At 43.1% G+C, this 20,715-nt stretch overlaps 1 protein-coding gene across 4 annotated transcripts in view; it reads right to left on the reverse strand.

The window, feature by feature from the left end:
• The window catches only part of magi3a (membrane associated guanylate kinase, WW and PDZ domain containing 3a), a 188,152-nt gene that overhangs the window by 39,849 nt on the left and 127,588 nt on the right, over nt 1-20,715 (reverse strand). For 3 of the 4 annotated variants that reach the window (XM_070544798.1, XM_070544799.1, XM_070544802.1), the window contains exons 2-3: nt 17,244-17,360; nt 9,468-9,587 (exon numbers count right to left, since the gene is read on the reverse strand). In XM_070544798.1, coding sequence (XP_070400899.1) covers nt 9,468-9,587; nt 17,244-17,360 — 237 coding nt within the window. Of the gene's footprint in view, nt 1-892; nt 1,005-9,467; nt 9,588-17,243; nt 17,361-20,715 lie in introns of those variants that run through there. The other variant, XM_070544801.1, reaches the window with a different exon arrangement.

A 20,715-nucleotide genomic window follows, 5' to 3' on the forward strand; every position in this document is an offset into this window, starting at 1 on the left:
AAATATAGAAGACAACCGTGGATAAAAATAGTACAGTCCATCAGCCTGGAACGTCATCAGCAGTTATGTAAATACGCTTTTGTTTTCCTTTTCTTTGTTGGAGGTGAAATTGCAAGAGTCGGTTTAGTTGAAGGTAAAAGCAGCTGGTGGAGTCTGCCTGCCTTCTGCATTACAGCTCTGGGTGGGTGGATGTGAAGGATGGCTCGGAAACGCTTGGCAAATTTGTTTCAGCAGTTTGGGCTGAAACTCGCTCGTCAGTGAATTGCACAGCCATTGGCTTGTGTTGCAGGAAGTATTTACACGTCGGAGAGGGCTCTTGTTTCTTTAAACGTGTCTCCCGTTGGACGTCCGGCGAGTCTGGAGAGAGCTCACGCTGAAATCGGCACCATCAGGGGTGTGTGTGTGCGCTGGTGGGAAAGAATGTATAGCGCGCGCGTGTGTGTGTGTGTGTGTGTGTGACGCCATCTGTTGTGGTCAACAGCTGCCAGCGTAACTCATGTCCAGCCTGAGAGTGTGAGCTAAACGGGTATAACTGTGACAAGGACTACAGGCTATGAGGCTTCCTTTAGTAGACCCGATCCCATTTCCCTCCCTCCCCTTACATTTTGGGCCCTACTTCTATGTTTTACTGCCTAATGAAGCGGTCTCCTGATCAATGACCAAAGAGCTTCTGATGCAAGACCTGCACTGCTGTTAGTTCTTTTAAAAAGTTCTTAAAGCAAGACCCAGTTTTCACTAGGAGACCTCCAGTCATTGTTTGATACTCCCTCTGTAGTATTTCTGAAGATCACAGTTTGAGGAGACAGTCTATCTACACAGATCTCTCTTTTCTTATAAACAAAAGCCTTAATATCACCAGTATCACCAGTATACCACCAGTTAAAAAACAAACCTGCAGGACGGTAAACCAGGCTCCACTGATTTAGAGGCAGAGATTGTAGGTGATCTCTTAGAAACCAGGTGTCTTCGTGTCCGGTCCCTTACATGTCTCTCCCTCTCCCTTGTGTCCTTGTGTTTTCCCACTGTGGAGATTTGTTATCTTTCTGGCCACTGCACCCACCCCCACTGCCAGTCTGCACAACCCATCACACATAACAAGCACACAAACCCTCCCACCCTGCACACCACCAAACCAACGCCAATACAACCCCCCCTACCAACACACACCCTAACCCCACAGGGAGGCTCACCCCATGCTCATTCCCCCTCCCTTATCATCAACATCCACCACCTTGGACAACTCTCGGTCCTAAGTGTGCGTGCACGTGCTTTTCTTTTGCTTTCATGTTTTCTTTGAGCATGAGTTAATTAGTCCCACCTGCCCATTGTTGATGAGCAATCATCTCACCTACTTCCCATGTCACGCCCTTCACCTCCCAGTTGCATTTAAACCCAGTTATGTTCATTTGTTCTGTTGTAGTTAGTCCTGTTTGCCCCTGCCTTCGTCAAGTCATCTACTAAATGTTTAGCTTCTGCCACTATAGCTGCCTCCTGGATCTCCTCTCTACACCTTCTGCGTTTGGGCCCTACCTTACCTACAACATCCTGACAGAAGGAACTGTGTCCTGTCCAGGGGCGGATTTAGGACTGAAGATCCGGGGCTTAACACACACACACACACGCACACACGTCACACACACTAGTCAACACATATATTTGTCTTGTACCACATAATTTTTAATCTGAAGCTACATATTAAGCATATCCAGGGCAGAGTATTGTTCCTGTTAGTGTTTAGTGTGAGATGATGGTAAATATTCCCGTTCTTTCTCCAACAACTTTACCTGATAAGCTAACTTTAGGCAAACCAGCAGCACAACAAATATTTTCAAATAAGACTCACAAACCTGAGTCAACACCAGTCTCATCAAAGCTGGGTTCTGTTGCCGTACTTTTGGTCTAAAAAACGTCCTTATGTCCATCTTCACTCATGCGTTTCAGGCAGAGAGTGTAGAAGAAGCCGGCTGCTGAAGGGCTTCTTCTTCAGTGGTGGAGGCTCAGGCAGGCTGTATACAAACTACTGCCAGCTGCTCCCTCTCTGTTGGACTTTGGTAATGCATGTTACTTCTGCAATTTAGATCCGGGGCTTTTCATAAAACATCCGGGGCTTCAGCCCAAGTAGCCGGGCCTAACGCCGCCCCCGGTCCTGTCTTCAGCGAGTAATGGAGCCAGCCTTAAATATAGGTTTGATGCTGTTGCTAACTCCATTGCTGCTGTCCCAACAAACAAATGACAACAACCGATTGCATCGCATTATCCTGCTGCACACATCGATGGACTCGACTAGAGCATGGACAACTCTCTTCCCTGAGGGCCAGTTTCTAGCATGTTTTAGTTGTTTCCCCGATCCAACACACTCTTATTATTTAATCAAGCTTTGCAGAAGCTCGCTAATCACCTGCTGATCAAAATAACGTGTTGAAGCAAGGAAACAACAAAAACATGCTGGTTCTCGGAGAAGGGAGCTGTTATACCCCTGGAGTAGAGCAATAAATTATTGATCTCCAGTGGTCTATTGTTGATTAGCTAAGTATCTGCCGATACATCTGATACTTCAGCAATGCATTAAAATTTGAGGGAAAAAGGAGTTGTCCAAGTTTTTTATTGTTTATCTAGTTTTTTCTTTCTGTATTTATAGTATTTCCCTAAACGATCTGCTAAAAACACTAGTTGAGGAGGTGCATTGATGAGAAACGTGTTTCTAATGTGTGTGTGTGTATGTATACGTATATGGTTGCTGTCGTCTGCGAAATGATGAATATGGATGTAGTGGAACTTGATAAAACAAAACTAAACCATTGTCGTTGCATTTGAAAATCTCTACTCTTGTTTAGAAGATCATATGTGAGCTTTTCTCCTTTTTAAACTGATCTGGATATGTTTATTACAGCCAATTATTGACTGTGCTCAACCACGACCGAATCCTCGTCAATAAATACATTTTTACTGGAATGAAAAAACCTGTTTGGTCATTTAGCAAAACAAAAGAAAATCACAGAAGATGTTACTCTGAGTGTTAAAAACTGTTAAAACTAGGGCCCGACCGATCTGCTTTACCTGGGACCGATACCGATATAAAACTTCTAAAAAAGGCCGATAGCCGATATAATGGCCGATAAATCTCCCTCAAAAAATAAAGAAATAAAGATTTTCTTAAGCTTAAACCCTTCATTCTCTGCCTTTCTGATGCTAACTTATTTCTCTGTTACACACCAAAGAACTGTCTCCATAACTCACTCGGGTTTCCAAATAATGAAAATAAGATTTATTTAGCAGATCTAAAAACAACAGAACACACAAACTCAGTCACAGCATAAATCTAACATTGAAGTTTTTTCTTGTAAACTGTGGTTTTTACAAATACATTTTAACTTAAAGGAATATTCCACCGCTCAGTAAAACTGTGTCTTGTTAAGATTCCCCAGAGTTAGACAAGTCAGAAAAAGCATTTTATAACCAGCCCAACATGTCCTGGCAGCAGGTGGTTTTCTTAGTTCAGCATAAAACAACGTAAGTGAATTCACACACATTGTAGTGTATTTTTATGTAGGTGAATGCAAGCCTTCCCTTCCATTGCTTTATGCTAAAACAACTGGTTACATGTTTTTTCTGACTTGGCTAACTCTGGGGAATCTAGCAACACACACATGTTTAGGGACAGAAGATCCCTGTAAGAATATTAAAATAATAAAAATGCATCAATAAATAAAACGTAATACTTTAGTCTGGCCACGCTCCATTGACGGCTCTCGGTTGTGGGGCGGGTTCTACCGTTGTCTTTCAAATGATCTCCTTATTCCACTGGACAAAGAATGTGACATACTCTTGTTTCACTCTGTTGCATCATCCCACCCACCAGGCATATAGAGTGCCCTGATTGGCCCACAAAGCAGATAAATATCTGTGATTTGTTCACTAAGCAGATAGAGCACTATGATTGGCCCACCATTATGGACCAATCACAGCTCTTTATGTGTTTGAAACCCCTCTAGAGAGCTGTGATTGGCCAGCCAGAGTCCTGGTAGGAGCTACGGTGGTTCCAATGGAGCGTGCCTAGACCAAACTTTGCAAAGCCAGAATTTGGTCTAGTTCACTAGGCTAACAAAGTAACACTCTGTGGAAGTGAACTTGCTGAACTTTTTCACCCTGGACAGGAAATGATTGCACATAAGAAACATAAATAGGAATAAATAAAAAAAAGTTCCAAAACAATAATTTGTGTTCAAAGTTCAAAGGAGTGGAGCCACATCAGGTCATAAAGCTGGCGCCATCTGCTGGATAGATAGCGCAATATCGGCCATATCGGCCATCTTTTTGGCCGATAGCCGATACTGTTAATGACCCCTATATCGGCCGATAATATCGGTCGGGCCCTAGTTAAAACCCTTAATGTCCTAACCCTAACCCTCCACTCTGGCTCAGTGGGACCAGGCATCTTTTCCGACTAGCGAAGCCCGAGGCGGATGAAGCAGATCTTGTGCTCCAGCTTGGCGTAGGGCCCCAGCCCTATGTTTCAGGAGCCATCCTTGTAAATTCTGTATTCCTCGGCATCGTTGAGAACTTTGCGCGTCTAGTTGTTCAGCTACCTCTAATAAATGACCTATCCTTCCCGGCGTGTTCATTTCCTCTGTTTCTGCAGAATGTGAATTCTTCCACACCCTATATCTGTTGCTCTCATTAGAAACACACTCTTTTTCTTCCTCTGACTTTGGTTCTTCAACTCTATTTGTCACTTTTCTCTTGCTTTAGCTGTTGTGCAGTAGCTATCAACGGCACCATCCTTAGAGTTAATGAATTTGTTAATTTGTGAGGCCTCTCTGTTCAGCTAGTTCCTAGAAGGGGGCAGCGGGTGCCAGAGCTGCACCTTCCCACCCTCCCTCTTGAGTGACATTTGGCCTGGTACCATTTTTCCATTTTATCTGGAGCCATGCAGCTTTGCACTGAAACTAAAAAAATAATAAAAAAAAATACCCCAAAACATCCAATTATGAAATAGTTGGAGGCATTTGACCAAGCACAACAAATGCTCAGTATACTGTCACTAAAACCCGTGATCACTGATGTGAGTGAGTTTCACGTTGCACAAACAAAAGGATTCCATCGTTTTGGTCCACGCCAAACTGTCCCACGGCGACCCTGCAGCTACACGACAGAGCTGTCAGCTAGTGTTTACCTAGCCTGTTTCTGTCTGTAAACGTCTTTCTCTGTCCTCCAGCCTTCTGTGTGATGATCAAACCGTGTGATTCTCTTCCAAGCAGCACATCTTTGATTTGACCTTAAAAAAATTCAGACCTTCTAAAGTGGGGTTTCAGGGAAAGGTTACAAGATTAGTCTCTGAAAAACATTTATTTGCAGAAATAGAGATTAGCCTGATTGGTATTACCAGGGTGGATTGCTGCCATCTTAAAACACTAATCGCACATCTCCAATAGCAGTTTGAATAATATTTTATAATTTTTACACAGCCATCAAGTTCCTCCAGTTTTCAATAATGTTACTGCCGAAAGTGCTCCGAGCTCGACGGGAGGTGCCAGCTACTTCCTGCCAATGCTTTTCACTCCTGCTAATCAATTGCAGGCATTCCTTTGCATCATTTGGATATCTGGATTCAGACTGGATTCTGGCTAATCAATGAGCTGTTTTTATCTTCTTCCGTTAAGGTAGGTGATCATTTCAGGCAATAATGAAAACAGTTGTAGCTGCACGACGTTGGCTGGCCAGTTTGGCTCATTTTCAAACGTGCAGTTTAAAATGAAACCAAATCAAATGAAGGATCCAATCCAGCAAGTCCCTCAGCCCTGATGAGAAAGCACCCCGTGCCCTAATGGTTTTTGTGGAGAGAGGAAACCAACATCATCGGGGAAGAGGCCCCATTGCCCCATTGTGAGTTTAAATAATAATGCATCCTGATAAAATCTAAGGAGCTCCTGTGCAAAGCCTACAGTTGCTGATGTTAAATTTCAGGACCTACTTTCCTTGAAATTTTCTTGTCTTTTCCAACTCCCTGACTGACATGGCAAATGGTAAATGGTTTGTATTTGTACAGCACCTTCTTAAGCTTGGTTTATGCTTGACGCATTCACTTTCCGCTTGGTAACGCGGCTCACGGATGGAACGCGCTTCACAACTCGCAGCGTTTATGGTTCGTGCGGCTCGTCTCTGCGGTGAGCCAATATTCTCCCAAACTGTAGGGGGCAGCATGGAGCTCTACGACATGCATCCAACACTACACCATAGTAGAAGTAGAAATGACTGTTTACAACATGGCATTTCAGCATTTTTAACAGCGTCCTCGTCTTTTCCGACAGTGCGAGCTATTTCTCTCCAAGAATTATTAACAACATGTTGATCACGGTGATCTCTGAGAGCTGAATCATACAAATGTCTGTGTTTACGAACCTCTGCCATACTAGTTCTTGCCGGTTCGCCATGTTTTTCTGCGTCCGATCGTCCGCGTGGTTAGAAATTTTCCTAGGTGCGCGTTGCGGAAATTTTGGGCCGTGCGGAGGCGCGGTGGAGGGGCGTGGTTGTTAAAATGACGCAATTTCGCCACGCGGAGCCGTGCGGACCTCGCGGACGCGTCAAGCATAAACCAACCTTTAGGGTTCTACAAACCCCCAAGGCACTTCACTACCTAATGAGTCATTCACCCATTCAGACACACATTCACACGCTGGTGGGGATGAGCTACAATGTAGCCACAGCTGCCCTGTGGTGCACTGACAGAGGTGAGGCCTGCCAAACACAGGCACCACTGGTCCCTCCGACCACCACCAGCAGGCAAGGCGGGTTAAGCGTCTTGCCCAAGGACACAACAACAGGATCGAGCAGGAGGAAGGAAGAGGTGGAGGTTAGCAAGAGCCATCACAGGCTGCTGAAATGGTAACTACATTTCAGAGTTGAACCTTTCTAATAAAATAAAAGTTATGTTAAAAGATTTTTACTGTAAAAGATTTTAAGTTAATGTCAAAGGAACAAATCTTTGTTTGCATATAATTCCTACATGTCAGTGTCTCCATGTTAATAGCTTATTGAAGGTTTATTTCTGAGAGTTTTAATAATTATCTGAAGTATTCTGGATCTGTACATTCAGTGGGACACACACTCACCTAAAGGATTATTAGGAACACCACACTAATACGTGTTTGACCCCCTTTCGCCTTCAGAACTGCCTTAATTCTATGTGACATTGATGCAACAAGGTGCTGAAAGCATCTTTAGAAATGTTGGCCCATGTTGATAGGGTAGCATCTTGTAGTTGATGGAGATGTGTGGGATGCACATCCAGGGCACGAAGCTCCCGTTCCACCACATCCCAAAGATGCTCTATCAGGTTGAGATCTGGTGACCGTGGGGGCCGTTGTGGTACAGAGAACTCATCGTCATGTTCAAGAAACCAATTTGAAATTATTGGAGCTTTATCACATGGTGCATTGTCCTGTTGGAAGTAGCAATCAGAGGATGGGTACATGGTGGTCATGAAGGGATGGACATGGTCAGAAACAATGCTCAGCTAGCCCGTGGCATTTAAACCATGCCCAGTTGGCACTAAGGGGCCTAAAGTGTGCCAAGAAAACATCCCCACACCATTACACTACCACCACCAGCAGCCTGCACAGTGGTAACAAGGCATGATGGATCCATGTTCTCATCCTGTTTACGCCAAATTCTGACTCTACCATTTGGACGTCTCAGCAGAAACTGAGACTCATCAGACCAGGCAACATTTTTCCAGTCTTCAACTGTCCGATGTTGGTGAGCCGGTGCAAATTGTAGCTTCTTTTTGCTATTTGTAGTGGAGATGAGTGGTACCCAGTGGGGTCTTCTGCTGCTGTAGCCCATCCGCCTCAAGGCTGTGCGTGTTGTGGCTTCACAAATGCTTTGCTGTGTTCCTCGGTTGTGACGAGTGGTTATTCCAGTCAAAGTTGCTCTTCTATCAGCTTGAATCAGTCGGCCCATTCTCCTCTGACCTCTAGCATCAACAAGGCATTTTTGCCCACAGGACTGCTGCATACTGGATGTTTTTCCCTTTTCACACCATTCCTTGTAAACCCTAGAAATGGTTGTGGGTGAAAATCCCAGTAACTGAGCAGATTGTGAAATACTCAGACAGGTCCGTCTGGCACCAACAACCATGCCACACTCAAAATAGCTTAAATCACCTTTCTTTCCCATTCTGACCTTCAGTTTGGAGTTCAGGAGATTGTCTTGACCAGGACCACACCCCTGAATGCACTGCAGCAACTGCCATGTGATTGGTTGATTAGATAATTGCATTAAGGAGACGTTGAACAGGTGTTCCTAATAATCCTTTAGGTGAGTGTATGTATGCATTATATTGGGCAGGAATGGACAGAGCAGATCCATTATTCATCCTGATTTTTCGGTCATAGGCTCAGGGTTAAAGGTGAAGTCTCGCAGGACCATGAAGTGGGGTCAAAGTGTGTGTGAGGGAGCTTTTTATTTTTCATATAATTACACTGCCATGACTCATATGGTTGATGGAGGTGAACTCAGCGACCATCCACGGACAGATTACCTCCATTTATTTTAAAATGCAGTTTGATGACTCAGGCGATACGTTGATTCTATTTGATGACCTGATGGTACACAGCTCTTTAAAAGAGGCTGTCTTGTTTAGCTTGTTTCTACCTCTGACAGCACCATTTATATCTCTGCAATGCATTGTGGGTAATATGCATTGTCGGCATTTGCTGATCACTGACATGCATGATAACTAGACAGAAGAATGGGACAGCATTAGCTCAAGAGGTAGAGCCGGTTGTCCAGTAAACAGAAGGTTGCAGGTTTGATCCCGGCTCTAATCAGAGAATACTGCTGCCGTGTCCTTGGACAATACACTTGGACCACCTTGCCTGCTGTTAGTGGTCAGAGGGACCGGGGGCGCTTGTATTCAGAAGGCCTCGCCTCTGTCAGTGCGCCCCAGGGCAGCTGTGGCTACATCGTAGCTCATCCCCACCAGCGTGTGGATGTGTGTGTGTGAATGACTGGTTGTGTTGTGATGCGCCTTGGGGGGGGGTTGTAGAACCCTAAGAAGGCACTGTACAAATACAGGCCATTTACCAAGAACGTAAAGCAGAAGCTGAAGCTGACAACCCAAATCACCCTCTAGTGGCTGGTTCCAGTACACATTTTAAGCCCCGCCCCCTCCATTTTAAAGAATGGGATATTTTCCTGAATAAAAACTGAATATCATGTAGTTTTTTGTTCAGATATTGATTTTGATAATAAATGATTAAACATTTGGTGTGATTTGTGGAGGAATAGGAGGCGTGCTCAGCCCCACCTCCAGGATGCTCAGACTCTGGTTCCAAACATACAACATGGTGGCGCCCGTAAAAAGGACGCTGTAGCTTTACTTCTAACTAAAGAACAAAGAAATGTGTCACCCTTTTGATTAATTTCTGTGATCTTTCCAGGTAAATGTTTAACATTGAGAGACATACCATCATAGGTGCCGCTTTCCAACAGCACCCCACTTTCCTCCAGCTCACGAAACTCCTCCACACTGATGAAGTTGTAGTCCACCCCAGGAATTTCACCCTCTCTGGGCTGCCGAGTTGTACCTGCCAACAATAAGAGAGTTTAGGACAGTAGGGGTGGATGTAGTGAGTCCAACACGCCCTCAGGGATGTGAGTCAAGCCCAAAAAAGGCACTCAGGGGAGGGCCTGTGTCTACATCATCAATAGTCAACAGGACTGGGACTGCAGAGCAATGAATTAATTATTCAAACATGAATCAGATGAGAGAAAAAAGCCTCCACAGAGCAGCACAGTTGTCACAATCCAACGGAAGTGTAACTGATGATAATCAACAGGATCTGAATTACGTACAAACTTTACCCAATAGCATCAGCAATCCTGGTTCTTTACAGTAACACAGATTAAAGCCAGCTGTGTTTCTGTGTCAAAGTTATAAACCGTTACAGATTTGCCTCAATTAAGAGAAATAAACTTTAGAACAGACAGGACTGATGAGAAAACAGCATAGGTTTTTAGCTGTAGTCAAAAATGGCGTCTGGCCACAGCGCAAACACCTTTCTTTAGAAGACAGGCTTTTAGAGCTTCTACTTGTTGTTTTAACACAGAGGTGTCCAAGTCATTTAGAACAGAAGAAAGAGCCACAGAGAACTCCTCTTCAGTCACCAGGTTCGACAAACTCGGTGTTGGTGTGTGTGATGTACGCTACTCAGCGCTGATTGGCTCGACAGTGTAGCGTTATTAAGATCCTATTGTCTGCCCTTAACAGCTGCCCCTTCACACAGTAACAGGGTGCATGAACCGCCAAGGTCGGGTGCTTGTTTCCAAATGTTTACATTCCAGGAAAGGAGACAGAAGACGGAAGAAGAACGCTTTTCATTAATTAATCAAAGAACTTTATTTGTAATAAAGCTAATCAAAACATATGTTGATCAATAATAATCAGGTGACTGATCTGTGAAATCAAAATGTCATGATTGATGTGTTTAATGAATAAACAGGACTGTGCACCAGACATACTGATCCACAAGAACATAAGAACGCATGACACATTGTTTCATCCAATCAGAGCTTTCGTCTGTTGCAGGGCAGAATCTGGGCTGCTTAATTAAATTGTCCACTCCGATTTGCTAAGATTTATAAACAACTAAGTTAATAAAAACAGAGCAACGCCATTTTAACTTCAGTTCCATCTGAGTTCCAAAGGAGTTACATCATAGACTCAACGTAGTTTCAACCAGCTCTCGATTCATCATCGCTAAGAGAAGTGCAGACTGGCCAGATGCATTTTCTACTTTAAGCTGAGAACTGTCAAGCTCGAAATTCTGTCGTTTGAACAACAAGACAACGGTTCATTCAAAATAAGAGCTGAACTCGCTGACACCTGCCGCTGCTACCGGGAGTCGATCCGCAGACGGGTTTTGTCGTACTGCAGATGCTGTTTCATCAGTTCTAGTACCAAGGAAGGTTCGAGGACCTGGCATTTCCTGATCTGACACGGGAGGCTCCGACACGGTACGTAGACACGGCACAAGATGGCGTTTCATGTCATGAGCTTCTGAAGCCCTCGTGGTTCTTAGTCAAAACATCTGACACCAGATCCGCCTGCCTCAGCCTAGAGATTCTGAACACACACACACACACCAACACTTCAACATTCATATCCATATGCATCCATCATAGAGGGTTAGTCCTGGGACATTGTTTGAATTTATAATTATAGAAATTAAAGATTCTTAAACGATCCCAACTCTCTCTTTTCTTGTCTCGAAGTCAATACAAAGTGTTTAAATAAAACTCCCTGAAGTAAAAACAACTTCTTCTGATTATAATAGCTGGAACTAATAAAAGTGTAAGAATATACAACTATATTCCACTACAACAGAATTCTCAGGGGGTGGGGTTATATGAATAGGAGAGTCCCCAGACCCTTTCTCTGTGCAGAATTAAACAGAGGAGGAGTCTGGCAGGCCAGGCTAGTAGAAAGGACATCTGCTGGACATACACAGTCCTCTCTATGATTTTAGAGAGGAAGGGGGGTGTAGATACAGGCCTAAATTTAGCCAGGTCTGCTTGGTCCAGTCCTGATTCCTTTAGCAGAGGTCATACCACCGTCTGCTTAAGGGAGATTGGAACTTCCTCGGATACCACACTGCATTTCACAATTTCCAGGACACGGTCACTCACTACCAGAAAAGCTACTTTACAGACTCGCCAGGAGAACATCAGTTACAGTCCCTGTTGGCTTAAGTTTTATGACTAATTCCTCAAGCTCCACAAAAGTTAATGTTTGAAAACATTCCAGGACCGATGGAGCAGAGAGTCGAGTAAAGAGGTCACGTTCAGGTGGTGGCCCTTGTCCTCACTATCTTATCCATGAGGAAATCCAGAAATTTGTTACAAGATTCAACTGTTTACTCAATAGCAGAGGGCTCGTTTACATTCAAAAAAGAGTCCATGGTCCTACAAAAAACCCTAGAATTCTGCGAGCTTGAAGAGATAGCATTGGTGAGTACTTTACCCTCACATCTTTCATCACTTTCTGGTAGCCAATCCAATATATCCTTAATAGCTCACGCGTGCTCTGGAGCCTATCCTTTTTCCACCTACGCGCCGCCCTTCTACACCTCCATCTCAGTGACCGTGTAACCTCAATTAGCCATGGCTCCTTTCTCAGGTTGGGAGTCTTGACCCGTATTGGCTCCACAGTGTCTAACGCCATGGTGCCTTAACATATTTCATACATTCGGATCATTTACATTTACGTGATTTTCTCAATAGCTTCCAGGTAAATTGATTAAAACACTCCAAACCAAATCCCATTGGTGTTAACTAAGCTTTAATAAAAAGCCTTTTTTAACTATGTAGGTTCCCCCAGTTTCCTCCATGACTGCCACCCTCAAATAGGCCCAAATGCCTACATTTCAAACTTTTTAGTTTTTAGTATTGCAGTACACGGGTACTTAACATAGAAGTCTGAGACTACATAAACATCACAGGCAGAAGATTAAAGTAGCTTGATAATGGTCCATTGTTGCTGCCATAAAGTAAATCAAACTATCAACAATCTAACAAACTACTGAGAAAGTTCTGACCCCTCTTCCCCATCACACATTTGGGCCACTTCTATCATTTCTAGACTACGTTTCCATTGGTAACGGGTCCAAGGTTGCCACCCTGTCCAGTAGTTGCTTCAATGCGGTTGTAACTAGACTTAACCAGGTAAAATACTCAGTGTCAACGGTTGGCTGCTCCAGAGTTTTCCGCCTGGCTGCTTTCAGCCTTTACTGGGTCTTTTTATTTCAGGGTGTCCCAAACAGCCAAAGAGAATGTTCATCATCAGTAGCATGTCGGCCATTGTTGAGTTGTGTTTTTGTGTCACATACAGATCACCTTGTGCTTGTGCTTTAAGTAGGGCGGCCATCCTACTATGATGAGCCCACCTACTGGAGCCATTTCTCAGTTGTAATGGAAAAAAAACACCCAAACCATGTAGAGTTGTGTTGAGATGAGTTGAGCTGTGGTGAGTAGTGGTCTCAGTTGGTTGGTCTAGCCATTAGATCATCAGTTCTGCGTAGGGTGTAAACACTATTTCTCTGAACAGAGGCTGTTCAGGAAGATGGGTAGGATAAGTATGAGAGGTTTGGACCAGAATCATGATTTTCCTGGTTTTAGACTCAAAGAAATCTCAAACGACTTGGGGCAATACCTGATGTTTTACACAGGGTACACTTTATATTTAGTATGAAAGGCAACGTTAGCACGCGTGTTTCCTTAGCTCATCCGTCCTGTTGAATGTAAACTTTATTTCTATAAATTGTGGTTATTCAGGAAGATATTTCCAACAAAAAATAGCCAATAACATTACTTCCATATGCAGAGATAATGTATGGTATTAGTTTTCGGATTGGTACCAACACAAACGGGTCATATTCCATTCTTTTTTTTCACTATTTTTAAAATGCTGATTTTCTGCCACTGATGGTCAAAACCCCTCATGTTTCATTTTCAACAGAATTGAAAAAAAAAACATTAATGAGAAGATCTTACATCCTCCACCATGCCAACTCCATTACATTTATTTTAGATGTAATCTGGTCTATTACAGTAAAAACGTCTCACTCTCTCTCGGCAAAAACAAGGGGGTTTTAACTGTGTCTAACAGGGACCTGTCCCCATTCTTCAACTCCCTTTAGTGCCCATCCTGACTGCAGAATGAGCTGTAACGTCTCAAGCAGAACAGTCTGCTGCAGAAACAATCTTCTGTTCTGTCAAAGTAATGAGAGGAGATCGATGAAGTCTCAGGGAGAAGACTGAGGCTTGTTTTGATTGGCAGCGCGAAAAAGTGGACATTCCACTTTTTACTGTTACATTTGCTGAACGACAGAATTCCCAACTTGACAGGTGTGCTTAACTTAATTTATTAGTTTTAACCATATGAAGGTCTTGCAAGTATGTGGTGCGTCAAAACACAATTAGGCAACAGCAAGAGCAAAAGACAGCAGAGGCAGCATGCACAGATGTTTTCTAAAGGCAGGAATTCCAGAAGGATCTCCATGCTGTCCACACCTGGACTCCTGTGTCCCAGTTCTGGATTAAACAAGAGTAGCTACTCCTCAGAGGCTAGATCAAGTTCATATCGGAGAAGGAAAGAAAGAAAAGACACATTTTGGTGTTAATTCCCTCCAAAAAACAGGATTCAGTTTTAACTAGTCTGAGTTTATCAGAAAACATATAAAAGTAGTTTAGTAAAAAGTAATAAAACATGATGAGTTTCTGCCACGTCTTAAAGTTATAAAAACTAATAAAATATTAGTTATCATATTGTCGTGTTTTACGTGATACATGTGTTATACATGACACATGTGTTTTACATGATACTGTACATGTGTTATACATGACACATGTGTTTTACATGATTCTGTACATGTGTTATACATGACACATGTGTTATACATGACACGTGTTTTACATGATACTGCGCATGTGTTTTACATGATACTGTACATGTGTTATACATGACACATGTGTTTTACATGATACTGCACATGTGTTTTACATCATACTGTACATGTGTTACACATGACACATGTGTTACACATGACACATGTGTTTTACATGATACTTGTGTTTTACATGACACTTGTTATACATGACACATGTTATACATGACACATGTGTTATACATGACACATGTGTTATACATGACACATGTGTTATACATGACACATGTGTTTTACATGACACATGTGTTTTACATGACACATGTGTTTTACATGACACATGTGTTTTACATGACACATGTGTTTTACATGACACATGTGTTTTACATGACACATGTGTTTTACATGACACATGTGTTACACATGACACATGTGTTTTACAAGACACATGTGTTTTACAAGACACATGTGTTTTACATGACACATGTGTTTTACATGACACATGTGTTTTACATGACACATGTGTTACACATGACACATGTGTTACACATGACACATGTGTTTTACAAGACACTTGTGCTATGCATGATACATGGTGAACATTTGTTTGACTTATAGATCAAAACAATTGTTTTATTCTTAAAGGCTCCATTGATTAGATCACATGTCCCTCCTACTTGTTCCAAAGTCAACTTTTAACACCTGCACTTTTTACTGTTCAAAAACAATTTTACGCTGTAATAAACAGACACTGGTTGAGCACTATAGGACCAAGTGGAAAACAACCCCTTGTGTTGAAACCTGTTTCCCATTACATATTACATAATTATACTTACTGAAAAGGTCCCCCCCCCCCACTCACACACGCACACACACGCGCACACGCACACGCACACACACACACACACACACACACACACGCACACACACACACACACACACACCCTGGTTTTTCATATATAACCAAAATCGATCTAGCTGGATGGATTATTGGTGACAAACTTTGAGCTGCGTGTCATTAGCCATCTATTTCTTGAAACTTCCTGGTTTGTATTTATGAAATGTATGAGCCACTGTGGACCAAGCATTCCTGTTTTTCCCCCAGTGCAGTGCCAGAGTGGTATGCTAAGTCAAAGCAACGCTACTACGTCCTTGGTCTAACTGCCTTTGACCTAAATGGGATTTTTTTCAATCTTCCCAATAAATGGCTACGATGGAAATCTGGAGGCAGATTCATCTGTTTTACAAATGTGCAATCCTTCTTGCTCTGTTGATCGTTGCAGTGACAGTAGTGGAGCTCATTGCCACGCTGTGACTGACATTACCTGACACTTTGGGTAGGAGAGGAGCAGCTAGCTCAAGGCGAGGAGAAGGGGGTCATGATTGAGCAAAGCTTCCAGGATGTGGAGGTAACCTGCAGCCCTGATCCGACATTAAGCCCCTGTCACCTTTTGTTGGAATGAGATGACACTTAATGAGGACTGTGTGTGTGTGTGAGTACAAGAAGGAAGTCACGCCTGTCTCTCCCTGGGATCCTATTTTGCCTGCTGTAATGAGCGCAGATATCATGCTGCAGAGACTCTCCTGGCTCCTTGCAGGGTCACCGAAGCACAGACACCAGTCTGGACGAGCAGGTTGGACAAGGGACATCTGCTGAACTACTGAAGCCAAACTAACGTGTCTCACATGGATCACACTTAGCAGAACTCATCTACGTTCATCAATGGCTCCAAACCGCTGCTAAAAAACAGAAATGGGTAAAAATGTAGTTTAAAGAAAAATTTTCACATAATATTTAAAATTATGATATTCTATAGACTGAGGGGCACAGAGGCCATTTGAGATTTAAATATACTTTTCAATTTTTCTAAATAAAAAAAAGGAATCCCACAGATAAGTTTCTAAATGCTAAATGGCGGTTACACAAATCAATCCTGCCAACTGATGAATTGTAAAGATGGGGTTTTCACTCCATGTGTAGCGCAGAAACTGGTCTTTTATGTAAAGCTGCTGGCCTTGTCCGTTTTAAAGTTGCTCAGGCGTAAACTCTGAGTCACATGTCATGGTTGTTTATTCCACTGTTCTAGATGATGCAGCGGAGCAGAGTGGCCGAGGAACAAAAACCTCACCAGTGGAAAGAAAACATGATGGTTTATATAAAATACCTCATCTAAAAACAGAATATCACTCAACTCAGAGTAAAGGCATGTATTATACAGATTTATTACACATAAAGTAAACCAACCCGTGTCCAAAGACAATAACACGTTACTGTTTATTGAACCATATAGCTTATTTTGATGTTTCTATTTCTTTTGAAGCAGTGAAGCATGAAAATGAGCAAAAATGTGATAGGCTTGCAACGAGAATGGTGATAGAGATACTTTAATATTTATGCATTTGCACCCTTAAATATAAAAGTTCATAAAAAGTCCTTCTCCACAACTACAACACTACTCCAACTCTTCTACTTCTAATAACCTACTGGAGGTTTCTCCCTGCACCACATTTGCATTTAAGTCCCCATGAAGTCAAAGAGGCTGCTCCTCTAATTATGATAAGAATAGAAAGTGAACAGCAAAGCTCTGCAGAAGAACTTCCTACTTTTGAACCAAAGAAGAGAGAGAAATGAGACAGACTGAATGCACATTGGGTGAATATGAGGATTAAAAAAAATACAGGCAAGAAATGAAGGACTGCAGCGCTACAGAGGAGACCAGATTGGGCTCCATCTGGAGGGGTCGAAGGACAACGAACAGACCCAGACACAGAGAGGAGGAGGCTGTTGATGCTACTCACAGGGAATGGTGCGTAAGTAGAGGTTGTCCCTGATCACCTGCTGGAGCTTATGGTCCAGAGAGCCTTTCTGGAACTGCAGACTGAGGTAGTGACGCAAGTCCGTATTCAGCACCTTACCTGGAAGGGAGGAAAGAAAACCGTGTGTCAGTCACATAGAACGTATTACCACAACATGCATGATTATGTGTGTGGCATTAAACATTACAGTTTTTTTTTTCGATTGCGAAAACGCGTTTTTCAAAACTGCACACTCAAAACCCCAAACATCACACACAAATGGCTAAACCCTGGCATCTCTTTGCAAAACAACTCTGCCATCAAATCTCGTAACACGTTCACAAAATGGAACGCATGTTTTCGTTTGGTAAACACAGCCATATTTTCACATGACACACACATACCATTCATTGAATAAACACAAGTAGCTTTAGGCTGAACACTACCAAGCATGGAAAGAACACTGAAGAGCAAAACCGAAAACACAATTGGGGAAATGGAACACACTTAATCTATTACAATGCCCACTTGTCTCATAGACTACATTTACATGCAGCCAATATCCGGGTTATGATCGGGTTAAGGTCGGCATTCGGGTTTCTGAGTTGATCAGAATAACCCATTTACAAGCACAAATAGAAAGAGTTACCTCTAACTTGCATAAAGGTTGGTTTATGCTTGACGCGTCCGCGAGATCCGCACGGCTCCGCGCGGAAAAGTTGCGTCATTTTGCGTCATTTTAACAACCACGCCCCTCCACCGCGCCTCCGCACGGCCCAGAATTTATGCAACGCGCACCTCGGAAAATTTCTAACCACGCGGACGGACGGACGCGGAAAAACATGGCGGACCGGCAAGAACTAGTATGGCAGAGGTTTGTAAATACAGACATTTGTATGATTCAGCTCTCAGAGATCACCGTGATCAACATGTTGTTAATAATTCTTGGAGAGAAATAACTCGCACTGTCGGAAAAGACGAGGACTCTGTTAAAAATGTTGAAATGCCATGTTGTAAACAGTAATTTCTACTTCTACTATGGTGTAGTGTTGGGTGCATGCCGTTGAGCTCCATGCTGCCCCCTACAGTTTGGGAGAATATTGGCTCACCGCAGAGACGAGCCGCACGAACCATAAACGCTGCGAGTTGTGAAGCACGTTCCTGCCGCGAGCCGCATCACCGCGCGGAAAGTGAATGCGTGAAGTATAAACCAAGCTTAACCCGATGTAAATGTGGACGTTGGGGTAGCGTCAGGACGTGTGGACTACGTCCAGATGCAATATGCGTCATTTCCGGTTCTTCTCATTCCGGTATCCGTGAAAACAACATGTTTCCCAGTTCAGAAGAGATAGCGACCACGTTTGTTTGTGCTTTAGTTTCCTCGTCACTCCAAAAGTGTGGTGCTGTGCCGCGACTCGCCATGTTGCTTCCAACTTGTTGTTTAGTTCCGGTGTTCTGGCGCATACAAGACGTCTCGCTACTCAAAAGACCAAGATTCCTTGCGTCAGAGCATGCACAGAACACACGCTTTGATGGGGATATCCCGATATGCGTTTACACGACCAAACATTCGGGTTAGAAAAGGGTTACCCCAGGTGTAGTAACCGGGTTTTTAAAAACCCGGTTATGAGCATATCCGGGTTTCTGGCGGTGTTTACATGGACCTGCGGAACCGGGTTATTGTGAATATTCGGGTTTTAAAAGGGTTACTGGCTGCATGTAAACGCACTGATAGACAAACATTAGACATCACACAAATTTTGAGACAAAACATTTTATTTTTACAGTTAACTCCCACACCCCCACCCCCACCCCCTCTCCCATTCAAGCATAATCATGGGGCATCATGCCGCCAGTCTCTGTCTGGCCAGAGGGCGTCATCAACATTACAGGTGATGTCCTCCTAGGCCAAACAGTGCTGGAAGTACCGCCTCGAGTGCCTCATGAAGCCCTGACAGGCCTCAAGGGCCACATCTCTAGAAGCCTCCTCCACGGCTTGAAGCAGTGGGACCTGGCTCTGTGGATTCCTTTCGTACACCTTCCACCTCCAGGCTGAGAAAAACTCCTCAATGGGATTGAGGAAGGGGGAATAAGGTGGAAGGTATAAAATGGAAAACCGTGGGTGGTTCTGAAACCACTCATACACCTGGGTAGCCTTGTGGAAACTTACTTTTATGCCGCAGTCCCTGATTGCAAATTGCTCGCCAGACCCGAAAGTTTAGAGATTTGAATATTTGTGTGTTGTTGATCGAAGCTTTGAGAATTTATGTGGAAAGTGTGTGTAAACCTGAAAGTTGTGTGCTGTGATTTGACAGCAAGGTAATGTGAAATTGACATCAGAGTGTAAAGGAGGGAAATCAGAGTTGTAATATGATAAGGAAATCTTAAGTAGAGATAAATTGAGTCAAGCGATTGGGAGCAGAAGTAGAGGTTGTGAAAAGTGTGCCTCATTTTTGCTTTTTGAGTTTTAGCAACCGAAAAAAAAAACTGTAACAAGACTCCACCATTCTAATCTGGATCTTCTTGTAACTAAAGACAGCTGCTTGCTGGGTTACAACCCCTGGTGGCAAGTTGGCGTCACAAAAGTACAAAACCCATGAAATGTCTGGTTGGAATCACACAGATCAGAAATACTGCAAGAAAATATTGATACACCGAAATATTGCTACATTTCATGAAATGATACTGAATCAATTTTTAAAAACAAGATAAGATAAGATAAGATAAGATAAGATAAGATAAGATAAGATAAGATAAGATAAGATAAGATAAGATAGAACTTTATTAATCCCTCGGGTGAGTTCCTTTGGGAAATTCGGTTCCCAAAAAAAGCAGCACAACACCGACAGAAGTTACAGAACGTCAGAAAATGTTATATAATAATAAAAAATAGAAATAAAGATAAAAATACAATTGAATTGCACCTTCCAGATATCAAAGTCCTTAGCACCGTTGACTATTAAACCAAAATTTGACTGTTTAACAAAGGTACTTGCATAGAAGGTATTGCACAGTGAAGTGAAGAGTCACTACAGCTTCGGTGTCCCCCCCCCTCCTTTGTCCTCCTGTTTCTCCTCCCTCCAGAGAGGAGTTATACAGTCTGATGGCGTGTGGGACAAAGGAGTTTTTAAGTCTGTTAGTTCTTATCTTGGGGAGAAGCAGCCTTTCACTGAACACTCTTCTGTTTGTTTATGGCCGTGTGCAGAGGATGCCCAGCATTGTCCATAATGTCAAGCAGTTTTTTTAGTGATCCTTTCCTCTGCCACTAACACCAAAGTGTCCAGTTTCATGCCGACCACAGAGCCTGCCTTCCTGATCAGCTTCTCCAGCCTAGATGTGTCCTTCTTCGCTGTGCCACTCCCCCAGCACACCACAGCAAAAAAAAAGTACTCCAGCAACCACTGACTCGTAAATGTATCCATTTTTTATTAACTGCGAATCTACATGCAAACGTTTATCTGTTTGTTTGTTTGTT

The sequence above is a fragment of the Nothobranchius furzeri genome, chromosome 15 (genome assembly GCF_043380555.1).
Source record: "Nothobranchius furzeri strain GRZ-AD chromosome 15, NfurGRZ-RIMD1, whole genome shotgun sequence".
NCBI lineage: Eukaryota > Metazoa > Chordata > Actinopteri > Cyprinodontiformes > Nothobranchiidae > Nothobranchius > Nothobranchius furzeri.